Source organism: Macaca nemestrina, chromosome 11, assembly GCF_043159975.1.
Source record: "Macaca nemestrina isolate mMacNem1 chromosome 11, mMacNem.hap1, whole genome shotgun sequence".
Taxonomy (NCBI): Eukaryota; Metazoa; Chordata; class Mammalia; order Primates; family Cercopithecidae; genus Macaca; species Macaca nemestrina.
In genome coordinates this window covers 4,878,921-4,902,577 of record NC_092135.1, presented here as the reverse complement: position 1 = coordinate 4,902,577, position 23,657 = coordinate 4,878,921, and the positions used below count along the sequence as shown (strand labels likewise).

Sequence of the window (23,657 nt, the reverse complement as noted above, 5' to 3'; positions counted from 1 at the left end):
TGCTGGCAAGCCTGGCCCATATTGAAGATTAAACAGCTACTGTTTACTGAAGGTTTACCGTGGCCAAGGTAACTGTTTTCTCATTAATAATAAGAGAGCTCTAAAAGGTATCACTACCTAACTTTTAGAATAGAAAGCTGAGACACAAAGAGGTCAAGTAATTCCTCAGGTCACAGCTAGAAAATAGGAAGCAACTCTCTACCTATTGTCATTACATTGCTTCTTCCAGAAGCTTCTAAACCACATAGGAGTCTCTTCCAGTAGCTCAGATGTAGAAATGTCAACCACATCAGCTAGGAGTTTTTCTTTTATAAAGGACTAAAGATTATACAGTTTCTCAAATAGAAAATCATCATAAATTAATCATTGCCCATATGATTGTTAAAGGAATATCTACCAGTCTTTCACAGGCATGCATACACACTTCGTTTGGTAAGGCTTCCTGGAATACAGTGGAATAGACATGGCATGGGGCACATATTACATGCTACAGGTGCTGTGACTAAGCACAGTAGCTGTAGACTCAGGAATTTTAACTACTGAAAACGTGTCATAATTTGAAGACTTCCCTGATTCTCATGTTTTACTGGAATTTTAAAGTATAATTTGTAAATTAAAAGTAAAGCACACAAAATGTAGTTTCTCTCTCATGGATGTGGGCATGACTTCAATGGCAGCCTATTAGAAGCTCCCACTGGGCAACACTCAAGAGTTCCAAAGTCAGTGTCCCTAAGAGTGCTGAATACTCGGCTGAGCTTTACACACACACACATAGACACACACACACACACAGACACACACACACGCACACACTCAGTTTTTAGATATAAAAGGAAATTACTGGACCTGAAATATGCTTACTTTTGGGCCATATAACTACGAATTTGCACAGTGACTATTTAAAAAGACAAATAACTCTTAGACCGTGCCCATTTTGCCATTTTGTCAAAGGTACACTGTTATTTTATTAAAATATGGGTAAGACAGAAAAGTGCATGATTTGGATCTAGATTATGTAGTCAACTGTGTTCTTTTTACAAATGGGTTTTACAAGCATTGTCAATCCCCAAGTCATCAGATTTATGATTCTTAGCTTGTGTGAGCTTCCTCCTCTAGATTCCCTACATGATCCCTCCCCATTGTTGAATAAAAATCCTCCATGATGTTCAGGCCATTCGTGTCAATGATTTGAAAATATTAAGTTCCCATCCCCACTTCAGTATCCTCATCTTGGCTTTTTTTTCTGCTTGAGATGTTAATTCATAATTTAAAAAAAAATGAGTAAATGAATGAATGAATGAGACCCTTATTCAAGCACTGCCTATCTCCTTACTGCATATCTAAAACAGTCAATCTCTGCTTTTCAACTTCTAAGGCAATGCCTTCATAATTTATTCCTGAAACACATGTTCATTGATCTCCATTATAAACAAAGCTCTGTGGAAGGCAAAAAATAAAAATAAAAAGATAACAATACCTTTACCTGTAAAGATATTGCAATCCAGTAGTTAAACTTCCATCTTCAGATATTTTGAATGTAATCAAACTTTAGAAAAGATATTTGGAGGGTACAAGAAGGGCTCAGAATTGTTTGGTTTACTTTAGTATTTAAGTGCACATCTTCCAACTGGTATGTAATCCCTTTCCCCTTGAAAGCACAAATCAGATAATGGTTGTCTCTGCACTCACGTGTCTATATACACTGAATCATGAGGAGTAACTCTGCTATAAATATTAGCCAAGGAAAGGCATTGATTAAATTAGAAGCAGAGTGGCATAACTGGAGACCTGAGTTTTAAAGAAATGGAAATAAGGAGTGAGAGGCAGAGCCAGATGTCTGAATAGAAGCCTCCATCAATTGTCCCCACTGCAGAAACACCTAATTTAACAACTATCTACACAACAAAAGCACTTTCTTATGGACTAAAACTCAGATGAGCAATCCTAGTACCTGCTTTCAACTTTGTATCACTGAAAGAAACACTGAAAGAGATAGGAAAGACAGTCTTTCTCTTTTTCTTTTTTTTTTTTTTGAGACGGAGTCTTGCTCTGTGCCCCAGGCTGGAGTGCAGTGGCACGATCTGGGCTCACTGCAAGCTCCGCCTCCCGGGTTCGCACCATTCTCCTGCCTCAGCCTCCCGAGTAGCTGGGACTGCAGGCGCCCACCACCACGCCCAGCTAATTTTTTGTATTTTTTTTAGTAGAGACGGGGTTTCACCATGTTAGCCAGGATGGTCTCGATCTCCTGACTTCATGATCCGCCCGTCTCGGCCTCCCAAAGTGCTGGGATTACAGGCTTGAGCCACCGCGCCCAGCCGGAAAGACAGTCTTGAATCACCAACACCACTCCTCCACCATGCCCCAGCAGTGACCACATGTCATGGAGAGAGAATCTGTGCACTCGAGGTGGGGAGAGTGCAGTGATTGTGAAACTTTGCATTGAACTCAGTGCTGCCCCATTACAGCGAAAGCAAAACCTGGCAGAACTCAGCCAGCGTCCACCCATGGAGGTAGCATTTAGGCCAGCCCTAACCAGAAGGGAATCACCCTTCTCAGTAGTCAGAACTTGAGTTCTGACAAGCCTCAACACTGTGATCTAAAGTGCTCTGGGGTCCTAAATAATCTTGAAAGCTAATCATGGGCACAAGGCCTGTAATTCCTAGGCAAGTCCTAGTGCTATACTGGGCTTACAGCATGTGAACTTGGAAGACATGTGACCTAGTGAGAAACCAGATAGAGTGGCTAAGGGAGTGCTTGCACTACTCCTCCTTCAACCTAAGGCAGTGCCACTTGCAGCAGTGGAAGTAACTCCTTCCTTCTGCTTGAGGAGAGGAGAGGAAAAGAGTAAAGACAACTCTATTTGAATCTTGTATACCAGCTCAACCCTAGTAGTATAGGGCACCAGACAGAGTTCTTGAGGACCCAATTCCAGGCCCTACCTGCAAGATAACATTTCTGGACACACTCTGGGCCAGAAGGGAACCTGTTGCCTTAAAGGAAAGGATTCATTCTTGGCAGAATTTATTACCTGCTGACTAAAAAGTCCTTGGGCTCTGAATAACCAGTTGCAAAACTCAGGTAACATACAGTGGGCCTTGGATGAGACTCAGATTTGCTAGCTTCAGGTGAGACCCAGCATATTCTGAACTGTGGTGGCTCTGGTGATGACTCCTTCTGCTTGGGAAAAGTGGAGGAAAGGAGGTGTAAAGGGGACTTAATCTTGTATCTTAGGTATCAACTGGTCACAGTGGTGTACAGCGCTAAGCAGGCTCTTGGGGTGCTTGATTCTAGGTCTTGGGTTCTGGATGGTATTGCTGGACCTGCCCTGGACCCGAGATAAGCTCATTACCCTGAAGGGTGAGTCCCAGGCCTGGCAGCATTCACCACAAGCTGCTCGAAGAGCTCGTGGACCTTAAATAAACACTGGCAGTAGCCTGTCAGTACTCCCCATGGGACTATGAGGCTGGTGGAGATGGGGAGAGGTTCCTCTTCCTGCAGAAAATAAAGGGAAAGGTGGTAAAAACTTTGTCTCCTGGTTTCAGGGTCAGCTTAGCTGCTGCAATACAATAGAGCACAAGACAGATTTCTAAATTTTTTACTCCAATCCGTGGCTCCTGAAGGGCATGTCTGAACATGCCCAGTGCCTAATGGAACTCTCTGCCCTGAAAGGAAAAACACACTTCTGGCTAGCTTTACCAATGCTGACTGTGGTTCCAAAGGTCCTTGAATGAATATAGGCAGTGTATTAGTCTGTTCTCAAGGTTGCTAATAAAGACATACCTGGACTGGGTAATTTATAAAGGAAAGAAGTTTAACTGACTCACAGTTCAGCCTGGCTGGGGAGACTTCAGGAAACTTACAATCATGGTGGAAGGGGAAGCAAAAAAGTCCTTCTTCACATGGCAGCAGCAGGAAGTGCCCAGCAAAAAGTGGGGAACGTGCCTTATAAAACCATCAGATCTCATGAGAACTCACTCACTATCACGAGAACAACATGAGGGTAACAACCCCATGATTACATTACTTCCCACCAGGTGCCTCCCATGACATGGGAATTGTGGAAACTACAATTCAAGATGAGATTTGGGTGGGCACACAGCCAAACCATATCAGGCAATACCCAAGTAGTGGTTACAGCAAGTCTTGGGTAAGACCTAGAGCTGTGCTGGCTTCCAATCTGACCAAATGCAGTCCAAATGATTGTGTGTGGGGGGGAGATGCACAGGGTAGCTATGTTTATATAAAAAAAAATGTCAAGAAAAAAGCTATAAAGTGAGAGAACATCATTATAAAATGATAACAGGGCCAATACAGCAAGATAATATAAGAATTGTAAATACATATGCACTCCACCATGGAGCACCAAGATATATTAAGCAAATATTATTAGAGCAAAAGAGAAAGATAGACCAAAAACAATAATAAGTGGACACTGGAACACTCACTTTCAGCATTTTTCTTCCAGACAAAAAGTCAACAAAGAAACATTAGACTTAATCAACATTACACACCAAATGGACTTAATCTACTTTTACAGAAAATTGTATCTAACAGCTACGGAATACACATTCTTCTCTTTAGCACATGGAGCATTCTCAAGGATAGATCATATGCTAGATCACAAATCAAATCTTAAAACATTCACAAAAATTGAAATCATATCAAGCATATTCTCTTACTCCAATTGAATAAAGCTAGAAATCAATAACAACAGGAATTTTGGAAACTATACAAACACATGAAATTAAAAATTATGTTCATGAATAAGTGGATCAATGAAAAAATTAATAAATTAATATTTTTTGATACAGAAAGCTTATGCGATATAGTGAAAGCAGTATTAAGAGGAAATGTTATAGCTATAAGAGTCTACATCAAAAAAGAAGAAAAACTTCAAATAAATAACCTAATGATGCATTTTAAAGAAATAAAAAAGCAAGAGCAAGTCCAAATTTAGTAGAAGAAAATAATAAAAATTAGAGCAGAACTAAATACAATTGAAATGAAGAAAATAATACAAAAGAGCAGTAAAATTAAAAAGCTGTTTTAGAAAATATGAATAAAACTTACAAACCTTTAGCCAGACTAAGAAAAAAGCAGAGAAGACCCAATTAAATAAAATCGGAGATGAAAAAGGAGACATTACAACTGACACCACAGGAATTTAAAGGACCATTAGTGGCTACTATGAACAACTATCTGCCAATAAATTCAAAATCTAGAAAAAAATAAATAAATTCCTGGACACATGGAACCTACAAAGATTGAGCCATGAAGAAATCCAAAACCTAAACAGATCAATAACAATTAACAAGATCAAAACTGTTCAAAAAAGTCTGCCAGCAAAGAAAAGCCTGGACCCAGTGGTTTCAGAGTTGAGTTATGCTAAACTCTTAAAGAACTAATACCAATCCCACTCAAACTATTTCAAGAAATAGAGGAGGAATGTACTCTTCCAAACTTATTCTACAAGGATGGTATTAGCCTGATACCAAAACCAGATGAAGAAACTTTTAAGAAAGAAAATTATAGGTCAATATTCCTGATATATATAGATACATAAATCTTCAACAAAATACTAGCAAACTGAGTTCAACAACACGTTAAAAAGATTATTCATCATGACCAAGTAAGATTTATCTCAAGAATGCAAGGATGTTTCAACAAATGCTGATCAACCAATGTGATATATTTTATTAACAGAATGAAGGACAAAATCCATATAATCATTTCAACTAATGCTGAAAAAGCATTTGATAAAATTCCACATTTCTTCTTAAGTTAAAAACCCCTGAAAAATTGGGTACAGAAGAAACGTAACATAATAAGAGCCATATACAACAAACCCAAATGTAGTATTATACTGAAGGGAAATTCTGAAATATTTCATCTAAGATCTGTAACATGACAAGGAGCTGCTTCCGCTACTGTTATTCAACATAGTACCAGAAGTTCTAGCTAGAGCAGTCAGACAAGAGAAAGAAATAAAGGGCATCCAAATTGGAAAAAAAAGAAGTCAAATTTTCCTTTTGCAGATGATATGACCTTATATTTGGAAAATTTTTAAGACTCCACAAGAAAACTATCAGAACTAATGAACAAGTTCTGTAAAGTTGTAGGAAACAAAATCAGCATACAAAAACCAGTAGCATTTCTATATTTAACAGCAAACAATTTGAAAAAGAAATCAAAGATGTAATCTTATTATATCGACAATTAAAACACCTAAAAATTAAGTAAATGAAAATAGTGAAAGATGTCTACAATAAAAACTATAGTGGAAGTTAGTTCAACCATTGTGGAAGACAGTATGGCAATTTCTCAAGGATCTAGAACCAGAAATACCATTTGACCTGGTAATCCCATTACTGGGTATATACCCAAAGGATTATAAATCATTCTACTATAAAGACACATGCACACGTATGTTTATTGCAGCACTGTTCACAATAGCAAAGGCTTGCAGCCAACCCAAATGCCCATTGATGATAGACTGGATAAAGAAAATATGGCACATATACACCATGGAATACCATGCAGCCATAAAAAAGGATAAGTTCATGTCCTTTACAGGGAAATGGATGAAGTTGGAAACCATCATTCTCACCAAACTAACACAGGAACAGAAAACCAAACACCACATGTTCTCACTCATAAGTAGGAGTTGAACAGTGAGAACGCATGGACACAGCGAGGTGAACATCACACACCGGGGCCTGCTGGGGGTCGGGGGCTAGGGGAGGGATAGCACTAGGAGAAATGCCTAATGTAGATGACGGGTTGATGGGTGCAGCAAACCACCATGGCATGTAAATAACTATGTAACACATCTGCAGGATCTGCACATGTATCCCAGAACTTAAAGTACAATAACAATAAAACTATAAAATATTGATACAATAAATTGAGGAGGATGCAAAATAATGAGAAGATATTCTATGTTCATGGATTGGAAGAGTCAATAGTGCTAAAATGTTTCTACTACTCAAAGCAGTCTACAGACTTAATGCTGCTCCTATCAAAATACCAATGACATTCCTCACAGAAATAAAAAAAAAATTCTAGAATTTATATGGAACCACAAAAGATGTAGAATAGCCAGAACTTTCTTAGGCAAAAAGTACAAAGCTGGAGGAATCACATTACCTGATTTTAAATTAAACTACAGAGGTATAGTAACCGAAACATCGTAATACTAGCATATGAACAGACGTATAGACCAATTATCTAGCACATTGAATTGAGCAAAGTTTTTTTAGTAATACTCCAGAAGCACAGGTAAACAAAGCAAAACTGGACAAATGAGATCACAGTATGTTAATAAATGTGATGGTTAATACTGAGTGTCAGCTTCATTGGATTGAAAAATACAAAGTATTGATCCTGGGTGTGTTTGTGAGGGTGATGCCAGAGGAGATTAACATTTGAGTCTGTGGGCTTGGAAAGGCAGACTCCCCCTTATCTAGGTGGGCACAATCTAATCAACTGCCAACGTGGCTAGAAAATAAGCAGGCAGAAAAATGAGAAAAGAGAGACTGGCCTAGCCTCCCAACCAACATCTTTCTCCCATGCTGAATGTTTCTTGCCCTTGAATATCAGACTCCGAGTTCTTCAGTTTTGGTATTTGGACTGGCTCTCCTTGCTCCTCAGTCTGCAGATGGCCTATTGTGGGACCTTGTGATCATATGAGTTAATACTACTTAATAAACTCCCATATATGTGTATAAATATATATGTAAATATATATATATAGTCTCCAGAGGGACAGGACTAATGACATGTATATACATATTTCTGTCCCTCTGGAGAACCAGGACTGATACAGATTTTGGTACCAGGAGTGAGGTCTAGAGAAACAGATTATTAAATATTTGGGGTTTCTGGAGTTGGCTGCTTAATATGGTTAGACCCAAAAATGCTAAGAACTCTACTTCTAATAGTATGGAGAACACTGATCGTCTTTGGCATGAAGTGTTTAGAGATTTATGCAAAATAAATGCATTTGACACTCTTGATTCATGGCTCATGAGAGGCAAGGAGTTTAGTGACTCCAAACATAACACCTTTGATTGACCATATGTGGAGAACCAAGGAATATATTGAAGCTGGTTGGTTGCTCCTAAGTTCAGTAGAAAAAGTGATGAAATAAAATGATGAACTCAGGGATTCTATCTCCTGGCTTCAGAAGCAGATACTAAGCCTCAAATCTACTAAGATTGCCCTGAGTGAGAGTCTTATCTCCTGTGGAGAAAAAGCTGAAATTGTGGAAAAACAGACATAAGTTCTTATCCTGCAAGTGGCTGACCTGTAACAAAAGGTGTATGCACAGCCTTGCCAATTGTCTGCGGTTAAAGTGAGGGCATTGATTGGAAAAGAATGGAGCCCTGCAACTTGCAATAGGAATGTGTGGGAGGACCCTGATGAAGGTGGGGACACTGAGATTGTGAACTCTGATAAGCCTTTTTGCCAGAAGAAACAGCTTCCCCATCCCCAGTAGTGGTAACATCCCCTCCGTGACCCATGCTGCCATCAGCCCATCAGCCTATCAGCCTTTCCACTGTTGTTGGAGATAAACCCTGTGCTATCTGAGGCAACAGTGATGGCCGTTTGAAGTCACAACTACTATGCCAACTCGATGACAATAGTTTGCAGGGCTAGGGTAAAGTTCTCCAGAAAGGCATGTGTGCTCTAAATCAGCATCCAATATATGGTACTGTTTCTCCCATAGCCAGGATTCATGGGTCCAGAAATCAAGGGGTGGAAGTGGAAGTGGCACCACTCACCATCACCCCTAGTGACCCACTAGCAAAATTTTTTTCTTCCTGTTCCCACGACATTACCTTCTGCTGGCCTAGAAGTCTTTGTTCCTGAGGGAGGAATGCTGCCACCAGAAGACAAAATGACGATTTCATTAAACTGGAAATTAAGATTGCTACATGGATATTTTGGACTCCTCCTACCTTTAAGTCAACAGGCTAAAATGGGAGATATAGTGTTGGCTGGGGTGATTGACCTGGACTATCAAGATGAAATCAGTCTGCCACTCCACAACGCAGGTAAAGAAGAGTAATCATGGACTACAGGAGATCCACTGGGGAGTCTCTTAGTATTACCATGCCCTGTTATTAAGGTCAATGGGAAACTACAACAGCCAAATCCAGGGAGAACTACAAATGACCCAGATGGGTTAGGAATAAAGTTTTGGGTCACTCCACCAGGAGAAAACAAAAACAAACAAAACAAAAACAAAAGCAAAACATGACCTGCTGAGGTGCTTGCTGAAGGCAAAGGTAATTCAGAATGGATAATAGAAGGTAGTCAACAGCAGCTATGGCCATGTGACCAGCTGCAGAAACAAGGATTCTATTTGTCATGAGTATGTTCTCCTTTTGTTAAAAACGTGTTTGTGAATGCATACACTTGTACTAAGAAAATATCTTGGTTTTATTTCCTTTCTCCTTTATCATGTGACATAAGATTTATTGACTTCACGTCAGCATTTAAGTAATGTTAATTTTATGTAATAGTATTTAGTTTGGCGATTTGTGCGTTTCTGGTTGTATGAAGGATAGTTGTGTTATGTTAGAGATAATTATGACCTTTTTATTGTCTTTATTTAAAGATTATATATGATCTTAGAAGATGTGTGTGAGTTAAAGTTGAAAAGAGGTGGACTCGTGATGAGTGCTACTGAGTGTCAACTTGATTAGATTGAAAAATACGAAGTATTAATCCTGAGTGTACCTGTGAGGCTGTTGCCAAAGGAGATTAACATTTGAGTCATCACATGTTAATCGGGTTGGGAACAATTTAATTAGCTGCCAGCATGGCTAGAATAAAAAACAGGCAGAATAATGTGAAAAGAGAGACTTGCCTAGCCTCCCAGCCTACATGTTTCTCCTGTGCTGACTGCTTCTTGCCCTCGAACACTGGACTCCCAGTTCTTCAGTTTTAGAACTCAGACGGGCTCTCCTTGCTCCTCAGCCTGTAGACAGCCTATTGTGGGACCATGTGACCCTGTGAGTTAGTACTTAATAAACTCCCTTTTATATATGTATCTATCTATTCCATTAGTTCTGTCCCTCTAGAGAACCCTGACTAATACAATAAGCTTCCACACAGCCAAGGAAGCAATCAACAAGGTGAAGAGACAACCCACAGAATTGGAGAAAATATTTACAAGCTACCCATGTGACAAGGTATTAATAACCAGAATATAAAAGGAGCTCAAACAACTCTAAAGAAAAAAATCTAATAATCTGATTTAAAAATGGGCAAAATATCTGAATAGACATTTCTCAAAAGAAGACATACAAATGGTAAGCAGCTATATGAAAAGGTGATCAACATTATTGATCATCAGAAAAATGTAGATACAAACTATGATGAGATATCATCTCATCCCCAGTTAAAATGGCTTATATTCAAAAGACAGACAATAACAAATGTGGAGACAAGGGAACCTTCATACCCTGTGGAATGTAAATTAGTACAACCACCGTGGGAAACAGTGCGGAGGTTCCTCAAAGATCTAGACTAGAACCATTACATTATCCAGCAATCTCACTTCTATGTATATACCCAAAAGAAATAAAGTGTGTCAAAGAAACATCTGCATTCTTACATTTATTGCAGCACTATTCACAATAACTGAGATTTTGGAGAAACCTAAGTGCCCATCAATAGATGAAAAGATAAAGAAAATGTGGTACATATACATAAGAGAGTAGTATTCAGCAATAAACAAAATGTGATATCCTGTCATTAGCAACAACACAGACTGATGGAACTGGAGGTCATTATGCTAAGTGAAATAAGCCTAGCTCAGAATGACAGATTTTGCGTGCTCTCACTTATTTGTAGGAGCCAAAAATTAAAACAATTGAATTCATTGAGATAGAAGGTAAGAAGGATGGTTACCAGAGGCCGGAGTGTGCTGAGAGATGTGGGGAGGAATTGGGAATGGCTAATAGGTATACACACAAAAAATAGAAAGTGTGAATAAGACCTAATATTTGATAGCACAACAGGGTGGCTATAGTCAGTAATAATTTAATTGTACATTTTAAAATAACTAAAAATGTATAATTGGATTGTGCGTACTACAAAGGACTACAAAGGATAAATGCTAGAAGTGATGGATGCCCCATTTACTCTAATGTGATTATTATGCATTGCATGCCTATATTAAAATATCTCATGTACCTCATAAATATATATGCCAACTATATACCCACAGAAATTAAAAAAAAAGAAACATGGGATGTGTTTCTGGAACTTTGAGAAATGCCTCATTCTTTGTCTGATAGGAAGAGCCTCAAAGGTCATCTGTCTTAGTGTGAAAAACATTTGCAGAAGTTGTGGATATTTGAAAAGGCCTTGCATGTTTTAGGGACACTCTGGAGCATTATTGTGGCTTGCCTGAAGTACCCTATTTCTTGTAATGCTCTATATTTTTATTATGAAGATATTTTATTGATGTCTTAACCTTAATACCTTCTGAAACAAACATATCAGCCCCCTACCAAAACATATTAACACATTGTCATCCATCTAATTATTCATCCAGCCAGTACTAGATGGTACTCCTTGGCTCCGTGTTACAAAACTTCAGTTCTATTTGGCTTGACCCTTGCCTTTGAGTTCCAAATTTAATCCATTACGTAAACCTATGATTCCACCTCCAACATAATAACATCCTACTTCTTCAGTTTTATTAACGTTGCCCTGTAGATCAATAACAATCTTCTCCTTGATATTTATAATTAATTTTGGAAGAACGAGTTGCATGGGTGAATGAATTAATGCATAAATTGGTTGCTGGTTCCAGACATCTCTCTCAGGGGGTAAGCGTAGGAGAAAGGAGTTAGCATCTGGCTCATCTTAGTGCTACACATATTATTTAATATAATGCCTTGTAGATGTGGTCATTCGTGGTTTGCTTTCCTTCTATGATTAGCTGAGAATGGTGATCTGCTAGATTGATTTGTTTGGCCCTGCCGAATCTCAGCTTGAAATTTGATCTCCAGTATCAGAGGTGAGATCTACTGAGAGGTGCTTGGGTCATGAAGGTGAATCCTTCATGAGTTGCTTGGTGACATCTTCATGGTGATCAGTGAATTCTTGCTCTATTAGTTCCCACAAAAACTGGTTGTTTAAAGAGCCTAACACCTCTTTCTCTCTTGCTTCATCTCTTGCCATATGAGCTGCACACACGGGCTTCCTCTTTCCCTTCCACTATGAGTGGAAGCAGCCAGAGTCCCTCACCAGAAGCAGATGCTGGCACCATGCTTTTCGCACAGCCTTCAGAACCATGAGCCAAATAGATCTCTTTTCTTTATAAATTACCAGGTGTTCCTTTATAGCAACACAAATGGACTAAGATATCATCATAAGTACATTATGGAAGTACATCAGTTTGAATATGTATCAGTGCTCTTTAAATGTCCTTGAACAAACAGGTGCGGGAAAAATATATTTAATATGGTAGCAGTCTGAAAGGAACAGAAACAAATTGTATCCCATAAAAGTGTGGCTTTAAGTGGTCATTTGTTTGCTGAAATTGTTATTACAATTGAAACAAAAATCGGCAATCTGTCTGGATTCTTTTAATAAACAAAAAGTATTTAACAAAACTATAAATTATATTGCTGTGGCAAGAAAATAGGATCATCCATGCTGAAATGATCCAGCTGTTTTGGGCTGTGTCATTTTAAAATATTTTGTTTCTATTTCTTTCCACATATATTTGTATTTGTTTAAATAGAGCTTTTTGTGGTACTGATTGAAAGAACATATTCCATTTTTTCCAACCCTGTGATTATGCAGCTTCTGTGTGGGGTTCTATTTGATTGTCAAGCTAGGCAAGACTTTTTGTGTTGAGCTGTCTTTGTACTGGCAGGTTTCGAAAGGATAACATGGATTTCATCAGCTCTGACAAAATGCTTTGCATTTCACATCCCAGACCTCGTCAAGTCCTACTGTGTAGCACACCTTAATTTCCTATAGATGTGTGCATTACATTTTCTCAGTTGTGTTTTCCCAAAGTACTTGCATCTTTTTTTCTAGCATAATGCATATTGCTGGCTTTAATGGTGACTTTTTTTTTTTTCAGAATGCAGATGTGCTTTGAAGATGATTAATTCATTCTGCTTGTCAGGGAAGAGAGAATATGATCAGGAAAGACTGCAATGGAAATTATTTGGGCTTATCTGATTTAGAGCAGTTTATACATAAATAACTAGAATGTTGGTGAGAATGGTCAGGAAATATAGGTGTACTTGGGAGGTGGGAGGTTAAGCCAAATGTTGAGTGGGAATCAGGGCTGGAAGGGAAGGTGATAGAGAAGCAGGAGTCAGGAAAAAGATACAAAACATGGAAAACAGTGAAATAAAAGTTATATAATATATATCACATACCTCCCTCCTGAGAATGATAAAATCTCAGGAGAGAGGTATAAACGTGGAACTTCAAACATAATATTGTGTTTATCCAGTTTTAGGTGCACTCTTTTTAAGAAGTTGAGATGAGGCTGTAGAGGTAAAAGGAGAGTGCCCTTGGAGTTTCTGTGCTAAGCTGATATAAAAAGAAGTGGGGCCAATTCAAAAATCTTAGAATCAAATTAGGGTCTTTAGAATGCTTTTTCTGACTCTTTCCAAAAACAAAGTCATCTCAGAGACATTTTATACCTTTTGGTGGGCTTCTAGCACCTACTTACTATTTCTCATTATGGGGAAGTTCACCAGGTATACTTATCAAATGATACTGGGATATCCTGATTTAGTTTTAACAACAGTTAATATTTCATCTCTTGCCGGGCGCAGTGGCTCAAGCCTGTAATCCCAGCACTTTGGGAGGCCGAGATGGGCGGATCACGAGGTCAGGAGATCGAGACCATCCTGGCTAACCCGGTGAAACCCCGTCTCTACTAAAAAAAAAAAAGTACAAAAAACCAGCCGGGCGAGGTGGCGGGCGCCTGTAGTCCCAGCTACTCGGGAGGCTGAGGCAGGAGAATGGCGTAAACCCGGGAGGCGGAGCTTGTAGTGAGCTGAGATCTGGCCACTGCACTCCAGCCTGGGCGACAGAGCGAGACTCCGTCTCAAAAAAAAAAAAAAAAAAAAAATTTCATCTCTTTATTTTAAATCTTCCTCTTTAAGAGCCATCCACCTTACCTTTCTTAAAAATAATTTATTAAAGTGGTCTTACTAAGAATATTAGAAAAAAATTAATGCTTGGTCTACAATTGTGAAAGCCGTGAATGAGTTTACCAGCAGGAGTACAGCAAATAAAATGTTACCTCCCTTCTACTTCACTAAACATTTCCCCCACTTTATGTTACTGATGCCACAAGTTACTTCTTTATATACTGTGTACTTATTAACATAGATTTATAATTATTTATTTTTTAAAAAATTCTATAAACTAAAGTGGAGTTGTCAATCAAAATTAAAACAATACAGGTTTTTATATTTGTCCATGTATTTAATTCATAGTGTTTCAAGTTGCTGCCTAGTATGAGTTTATTTCAACTTCAGGGAGTTCCTTTATCATTTCTTCTAGAGTAGTTCTAGTGGTAATAAACTCCCTCAGCTTTTGTTTACATGGAAATGTCTTAATTTATTTCTCGTTTTTGAGAGATTATTTTGCAAGGTATAATACTCTTGGTGAACAGTTTTTGTCTTTATTTCTGTTTCTTTCACCACTTGAAGTATATCATTCCACTCCTCGCCAGCCTGCAAGGTTTCTTGTGGAGAAATCCATTAATAATCTTACTGAGGAAGTCTGAGATGTGATGAGTCACTTTTCTCTTACTATTTTCAAGTTTCTCTCTTTGTCTTTAACTTTTAACAGTTTGAATATAAAGTGTCTTGGTTTGGGTCTCCTTGAATTTATTCTATAAGTAGTTGGTTAAACTTCTTGTGTTTGTACGTCTATGTCTTTGATCAAATTGGGAATATTTTTGGCCACTGTTTCTTCAACTAACCTACCTACCCCTTACTCTCTTCTCTTTCTAGAACCTATATAATGTATATATGGGTCAAATTTATGGCATTTCATATGTCCCTTGGGCTCTGCTTGCTTTTCTACAGTTTTTTTCCTCCATAGATTCAATAACTTCAAACGATTTGTCTTCAAGTTTGCTAATTTTGTATCATACCTATTCAAATCTGTTGTTGAACTCCAGTAGTTAACATTTGAATTCAGTTATTGTATTTTGTATGTCCAAAATTGCTGTTTGGTAATTTTTAAATAATTTATATTTCTTTTTTTTTTTTTTTTACATTCACATTTTGTCACATATCATTATCCAGATTTACTTTAGTTCTTTATATTTCTCTTTAGCCCTTTTAGTATATTCAGGACAGTTGTCTTAATTTTTTAATTTTTTTGTCCAGTAAATCTGAATCCTATGTTTCTTCAGGGTGGGTTTCTGGAGAGTTATTTTCTTTCTTTGAATGGACTTGTTCCCCTGATTCTTTGTATGCCTTGTGATCTTTTGTAGAAAATTGGGCATTCGTAAAATCAGCCACCTCTCCCAGTCTTTGTAGATTGACTCCATGAAGGGAAAGACCTTCACTAATTGACTCAACATGAAAGCTTAGGTTCTTTTAGGTCTTTCTGGTCTTGCATATTTCCTGAGCATATATGTATGCTGTTTACTCAGTTTATCCATACCCATGGCTGTTTTTAAATGTCTAACTTTCCCAAGAATCTAACCTCTGCTTCTCTCAAGGCCTTGGATTTTCTATGTCGTTTTCTGCTTGTAATCTCTTGCTGTCAGACACCCCATAGGTCTCCAATTCCTCTGCACTTTTTACATGCTACAGCACCAGCTACTGCTTTCTGTCACCTTCAACATGATCTCCAAACCATGCCTCCATTCCTGCATTAGTTCCAAGTCAGGTGAGACTGCAGTCAATTCCTTGGGGAGCCCCCAGACAAGCCAAACATTGCGAGTTAATTTTACTCATTCTCTTCCATCATGAAGGAGGAACTGGCAACTAGGCAGCTTCCTCCTGACTGCATGAAGCCACATTGCACTGCACAAAGAATGTGGTAGGGTGAACAAAAGCATGACACAATTTCCCACTGTTTTGAATGTGTGTGTGTGTTGTGTGTGTGTGCGTGTGTGTTGTGTGTATGTTTGTGTGTGCACGTGTGTGTCGTGTATGTGCATGCATGCATGTGTTGTGTGTGTGTTTGTGTTGTGTGTGTGTGTTCTCTCTCTTTATGAAGTCTTCACTTAGCTGCTATAGACCCTTGCCTGGTTTCTAGAGCTCCCACAAAGCTATTCTAGTTAGTCTGTTGTCGACTTGACATTAAAAAAAAAATTATTAAATTAATTTCATTAAATTTGTTGAAAAAGAAATAAAGGGTACAATAAAATAGTATAATATATATTAGGATTGAGGGGCTTGTTGGAAACCATAACTCACAATTTCAAATGTATCTTTGCAAAACCTAAAATATCCTTACAAATTTGTATATTTAAATGTTGTTTCTAAGATTTAAAAAAATCTTGTTTTTACTACATAATGTGAAATTCTGGTCCCATCGTTAACATGTTTATTTTCATTTGTGTGGTGTTTTTACAGCTATTACTCCATGATAGCATCTTTATGTAGGAACAATGACCTAGAGCTTCCTAGTGTACCATATTACTAATGTCACTTTCTTAGCACAAATTAGTTTTGAAAGTATATGTGACCTTGGGAAATGAAAGACCATTCTCCAAATTAGAGAAGGATAGATTCAACTGGTTTCCATTTTTGTTGAGAGACTATCAATAGTGAAGTAAAATTAAAAATGCAAATTCTCTTGGATTGAGAAAAGGTAGAATAATTAGAACGTCCTATTTTTTACAAACCAAGAAAAATGTAGCGGTATATTTCTCTGTACTGCTTATGTAGAATGTGAGAATAAATTGTTGCATCCACGAAAATACTTACCACAAAAGAGCTTAGACAATTTAATAGAAATGGCCTGAATCTCAATGGAAAGTAAAATTAACGTTCATATTCGTAATAGTATGTGATGAGTCTCTCGTCACTGAAGATGACTTTCCTGTGAAATATTTTGCAATAAGAGAAAATAAGCCTTTGACTCATGTACTCATTAATCTATTGACTCATTCAATAAATAGTTACTGAGATCATGCTGTGAGATAGGCCCTGTGCATAACATGTGGAAATTAATGGTATTTATTCTATTCTGCATATCTTCTTACTACATGTGGAAGAGATAGAGATATTTCAATTAACCACACAGTTACATGCAAAATTAGAACTGTGGTATGTAAAATAAAGAAGAACGTGCCACACTGAGAAAGTGTAGAATAGGAGGATCTTCTCTAAACTGTGAGATCAAAGAAAAATTACCTGAGAAAGCAATATTTGAGATCTAATCTAAAGAAAAAATATAGAATTGATGTAGTAAGGGATAGGCAAACAATTTTTGGAGAAGGGAATACTACAGTCAAATATTATTAGATAGAAAACAAAACAGCACGTTGAAAGATCATCAAAGTACAGGGTAACTGGAGGACATATGATAGGGGGTTGGAGGATGCTCTAATAAGGTCAGATTGTTCAAGTTGTTGTGTGATGCCTTAAGAATTATAAATATGTCATCTATCTTAAGGCACATGATTGAAGGGTTTTAAACTGGGGAGGAAGATGAATATGAAACTAAAAGTGTTCCACTTATAAAGAGGTTGCCAATTATTTAGATAGGAGCATTGGAAGAATATTGGAAGATAGGAGGAGCATTGGAAGAACTGGAAGGAATGGGTTTTCCTTTATCTCCATTTGGGGAACAGGAGCTGAGATAATATATTCATCATATTTTGGTTTCCTTTTGAACAGCTAAGAAAACTGCATTTTCCAGCACATGAGGATCTAGGCATTGGCACTTCTGGCCAACAAAATGTGAGTAGATAAATCATTTCTATTTCTAGTGCCTATAAGGTCCTTTGGGATCTCCCACTCTAATTTTTTTCCACTCACTGAAGCCTAGATCTTCAAAATAGCTGAGTAAGTCACATTTTGGAAGGAGACTGAATCCCTAGGACACCAGTTGGAGAATAGCTACTCAATCTTTACCCAACTTCCCCCGGGCCATGAATAGGCATTTACAATGTAAAATGACTGACATGCATAGGTGTTCAGGTTACCTCACCACAGACATAGAAAGCGTTTGAGACGTTCTTGTCCTATATGCATAGAACGTACATCGAAATGGAGAAATTAAGACAAAAATAATATTTGGGAGTTGTCAGTAAGTAAGTGATAATTAAAATTATGAGTCCAGATGGAATATTCTGATAAGGGAATATAAAGTGAAAAGACAGGTAGATATGTTTAATACTGTTGAAAACTATTGGAAAGCAAGTGAATTAGAGTCCAAAAGGTCTGAATTAGGTTAAAGGTCAAGGGAGAGATGACCTTTGAAAAGCTATTATTACATGGTTATTTGGACAAAAGCAGGTTGAACAACGTTGAGGAATGGAAGTTGATAAATTGGAGACAGAATAAATAATACTCAAATAATTTTGATTCTGAAAAAGAAGAGAGAGTGAATTCTGTTTGTCAGATAGGAAGAAAACTAAGAATATTTCAATATTAAACATTTAAAGTAAATATAAATAATACAGAAAGGATAGTCAATATTTAGGGGTCCTGAAAAGATAGGAAGTTAGGAGACGCAAAGATCTCATGAAGAGATTGGATAGGAGGAAGGGTAGCTCCACTATTGTAACCAGAAGGAAAGAGAAAAATGGGAAAAACGTGAATCTTCATAGACTGGTTAGCAGAAAATCTAAGATGTACCTTCTTTCTTCTCTGTGATGTAGTAGGTACAAATGTTATTTGCTGAGTGGGAGTAGGGGGAGAAAAATGATTGAGGAGACTGAAGAGGCAGAGAAATGATCAATCGACTGGAGAGGCATGACATATATTCAGAGGAAATAAAAATATTTACATAACCTCACCTAGAAATTTTTCACTTAACTAATTCTAGGGAAATAATAAATGCATACGAAATTTATCCACAATTCTGTTTTTATTATAGTGTTACATATAAGTGCATAATATTGCATAAATAATGAAAAAGGGGAGAGTGATTCAATGAATTATAATATATTTGAAGTATAGACCATTATATTTTCATTAAAATGTGTAAGAATATTTTAAACCTAGGACAATGTGCTTTTATTAACAAATGAAAGTTAAGTATTGAAATTGTGTGTTGGTGTGTGTATGTGTTCCTGTGGAGAATATAAGACTGAAATGTAATTACTAAAGTTTTAACAATGAATATATTTTAGTGGTGAGATAATGGACATTTATTTGTTTTTTACATACACTTTTGTATTTCAAAAGTTTACAATAAGCAGGAACTATACAAGTCATAAAAATCTATCTCATGTTTTTTTCTTTTAAATGTCATTTTGATATAATTTCAGACTTGTAGAAAAATAGTAAGAATAGCACAAATAATGACCTTACTGTTCTCATTTTCCAAGAGCTAACAGTTTATACCATTTTCTTTTTTTCTTCATATATGTATGTATTTTTCAATATATATTCTCTTCATCCCAAAACACTTTAGTTTGTATTTTCTAAAATAGAAATTTCGCATGATTAGAGTAAAATAATTAAAATCAAAGCTTAATACTGATACAATGCTATTATACATAGACATTATCACAATTTTTGCTAGTTGTTCAATGTGTTTTATAAAAATATTGAATCTTAATTTATTTGTTGCATTTAGATGCAATGTCTTTTTGCTTTTCTATAATCTAACAGTCCTCTAAGTCCTTCATTAACAGTTCTTTTTTATATTTCGTTTATTTGATAATTTTAAAGAGCTCTGACAAATTATTTCATAAAATGTCCTCAGTTTGAAAGTGGTTCTTTGTTTCATCATCATAAAACTATCGTTAGGTGTTTTTGGCAAGGATGCTGCAGAAGTCATCCTGTGTGTTTCTCAGTGCCTTGTATTAGGAAACACATGGTGTTGGCTTGACTGGTTTTGGCAGTGTCTGTCAGACTTCTTTGCTCTGAAGTTTCTACTTTTTGTTTTTTATTATAAACATCTTGTGGCAAGAGGCTTTGAGACCATGAAATATCTTGTTAGTGCTTAAACTTTCACCCATTAGAATGATCCACTGATGATTCTTGACTCAGGCAGTTATTACCATGATGGTGGCCAAATAGTGATTTTCTAATTCCATTTCTTTTTTTTTTTTTTTTTTTTTTTTTTGAGACGGAGTCTCGCTCTGTCGCCCAGGCTGGAGTGCAGTGGCCGGATCTCGGCTCACCGCAAGCTCCGCCTCCCAGGTTCACGCTATTCTCCTGCCTCAGCCTCCCGAGTAGCTGGGACTACAGGCGCCCGCCACCTCGCCCGGCTAGTTTTTTGTATTTTTTAGTAGAGACGGGGTTTCACTGTGTTAGCCAGGATGGTCTCGATCTCCTGACCTCGTGATCCACCTGCCTCAGCCTCCCAAAGTGCTGGGATTACAGGCTTTAGCCACCGCGCCCGGCTCCATTTCTTCTTCTACATTTATTAATTGCCATTCTCCTATAAGGAAGAACTTTATTATCTTATGTATTTAGGTATGTACATATATATGTATATGTATGTCAGTATTAGACTAATGAATTATTTTATTCAATAGATTATGATTCATTACTACCATTACTTATTTTATGATGAGTTTCTCCCATACAAGACCAGTAAAAGTCCTTTAAATAGGTTCTTTTGTCCTTCTAATAAGTTCCCACCATTCTTTAAGCAATCTTATACTTCCTGGAACAAGAAGATACTCGAGACGCATATACACTTCCCAGACACAGTCTGGAATTTGCTGTTTCTCAAAAAGATCAGTTGTTCCCTTTAGTGGAGAATATTAGGAAACTAAAATCTGGTTGCTGCACGTGTTCATTGATACAGGGATTTCATTGCTTCTAGGCCCTCTAAACTGACAGCATTAGAAAATCTATCATCTATCTTTCTCCTCTCTTGCGTCTGTGCTCTCTCTCTTTCTCTCTCTCTCTCTACCCATCTACTTATCTATCATCTATCTTCTATCCGAAGTCTGAGCTAATATTGATATTTTCAACTTCACTCTAACGTCACAGAATTCGTTTTTTTCACCTTACCTGTTTTTATATTTGTTACTCTCTTTTCTGATGGAGAGAGCCTTATTTCCTTTCTACCTTGGGTATGGGGCAGGGGAAAACAGGGGCAGGGATTCTGGCCAAGTAACTGCCAGGAGTCTGAGCCCCAGACACCGTTGCTCACTCCCCTGGTATCTCGCTTTCTTTGTTTTGTACTTTTTGGGAATTTCTCAAGCAGAAGAAACATGACTCCCATTATTGTAAATAATATATTTTTCTCATATGAACTTCATGTGTATTCAAATATTTTAATTTGATGATATGATGGAGAATTCCAGGATGGCATGAGAGAGGCAGTTCTTGGAATTAGCCTTGCACATGAAGAAAAAGAGTTCTTTACTTACTAAGTATGTTGTTTGGGCAAGGTCAAGGGCAGGTGTTAGCAGAGTTATCTCATGTTCAATTTAAGTTATCTGGATTGAGTGGAGTTGGTTGGGCTAAGGTATACCTAATTTATTGTATTTGCCAATTTAGTCTTCTCTACTGGATTGATAAATGTATAAGCACTTCTCAAGTTTTTTAGTTTAAAGATATTCTTCCCTTCCTGCCATATATGTACTAATGGTATCATTGTTCCTCCTGATGGCTCAAATTTCTATCTTACAGTTCCCACATTTGTATCCCTAATTCAGACTTGCTTTCTTAGTTCCATACTTCAAAATTCTACTCAATACATCTATCTGGACTTTTCATATAGGTAATTAAAGTCTCAATGCTGAAACCTCAACTCATGACCTTTATCCCTAACCTTATATTCTCTAGCTATCTGTGTTCTATCCGCCATAGCCACACAAGCCAATGACGAGACTAGATGCTTTTCACTCACTTCTTGTTTATTCTCATATTCCATCAAAGAATATTTACTGCTAATTTTATTGTTTAATATGTTTAATTCTATCAATTTATCTCCATCTCCAATGTAACATGCTAGCCTAGAATAAGATTTTTTCTCTTGCCTTACAGAAATATTCTCTTTTCTGGTCTTGTGACATCAACGTTTCAATTCGTATTTACCTCCACAAACAAGTATATGTCTATAAAATATAAATGTGTTTAAAATCATCAATAACTTAAATTTCAGTAAGTACCCTTAAAGTCTTAATATTGATCAACAAGATCATGTACAACTTTGCGTCTGCCTTATTTAGGTATAACCTGGAGTCAGCCACAAGCACCATCATCTCCTTTCTGTGATTTGGCAGCAATAGCTTTCAATGAGTTCCTCCAAGGGACTCACCTGCCCCTGGACCTCATCACATATTGTTTCTTCTTAATTCAGTTAATCTAAATTTATATTTCAGAGTGCTGTTCAAATACTATTTTTATGGCATCTGTCCCTAATTCTCAATTGTATATTAGCACCCTCTGATTATACCCTCACCTTCTCCACAGCACTTACCATAGTTGTAATCAGATAACTGTGAAATAAGTGCCATGTTTAAATCCACCAAAAAAATGAATTCTCTGAGGAACAGGACCAAACCATCTTACTTGCCTTTCTAATTCAAGCATCTACTGAAGTACTTGGCACATCACCTAATTGCCCAATATTAGTTGATTGTTAAAACTAAGCCTTTATGAGTTGGGGACATTTAGAAAAACATAGAGAAAGGTTTCCAAGCAGGAGATGAAGCATAAGAAAAACTGTTAGGATAAAAAAAAATTAACTTCATCCTCTTGTCAAAAGAATGTAGTTGCGTATGGAAAGTGCACCAAAGACAAAGTTAGGAGAAAGTTTTCCTTAGAGCCAATATGGAATTTTCCTGATGGATTCATTTTAAAAGGCATATATCAGCAATGGGATTTGGCATAAAAATATTCCTGTGTATTTTCCCTTTCCTGTGCTATCTTGCTTGGCACCAACAGCCCAATGTCCAGCCATACATTCACAATACAAAGTCTTCCTTCTTTCAAGTTACAAAATAAGCCCTATCCCCCATTCCATGATCTTCATTTTCGGAAAACTTAGACTAACTCAGGTTTCTATTCAATGATTTACTCTTAAATGTAATTTATGCCAAGATTTATGCTTTTGTGAGCCTCACTTTGTTTTATTTGCTTAATTTAGTTTGTGAGTTAAGCAGTCTTAAAAAAAAAAAGTTGACACTGATATTAAGGTTTTTCTCCTTTTGTGAGGCTCAGTTTGTTGTTTGCTTAATTTAGTTTGTGAGTTAAGCAGTCTTTTTAAAAAGTCAACATTGATATTAAGATTTTTCTCCTTTTGTCTCTTATGCATTCTCACAAGCACCTGTGCTTACCTTTAGCATAGCCCTCATCACAGTGACTGTCACACTTGATTCAGTTGTACATACCTCCCTTGACTGTGCTGCCTTTAAGAATAGACTTTACTTCTCTGTTCTTTTTATCTAGCATCCGACATGGTATTTTGCTCATAATAGATGTTCAGGAAATGCTTATAGGAAGGATGGACAAATCAATGAATGACTCTTGTATAGCAAATCATTCTGACTGATT

The 23,657-nt window shown here is 37.1% G+C and overlaps 1 protein-coding gene across 1 annotated transcript in view; it reads left to right on the top strand.

Annotated features, from left to right (window-relative positions):
- LOC105492439 (uncharacterized) overlaps positions 1-22,266 on the top strand; it is a 71,253-nt gene extending 48,987 nt beyond the window's left edge. The window contains exons 3-4 of the mRNA XM_071072497.1: positions 17,865-17,927; positions 22,146-22,266. Coding sequence (XP_070928598.1) covers positions 17,865-17,927; positions 22,146-22,229 — 147 coding nt within the window. The 3' untranslated portion in view covers positions 22,230-22,266. The remainder of the gene's footprint in view (positions 1-17,864; positions 17,928-22,145) is intronic.
- Positions 22,267-23,657: the final 1,391 nt, after the last annotated feature.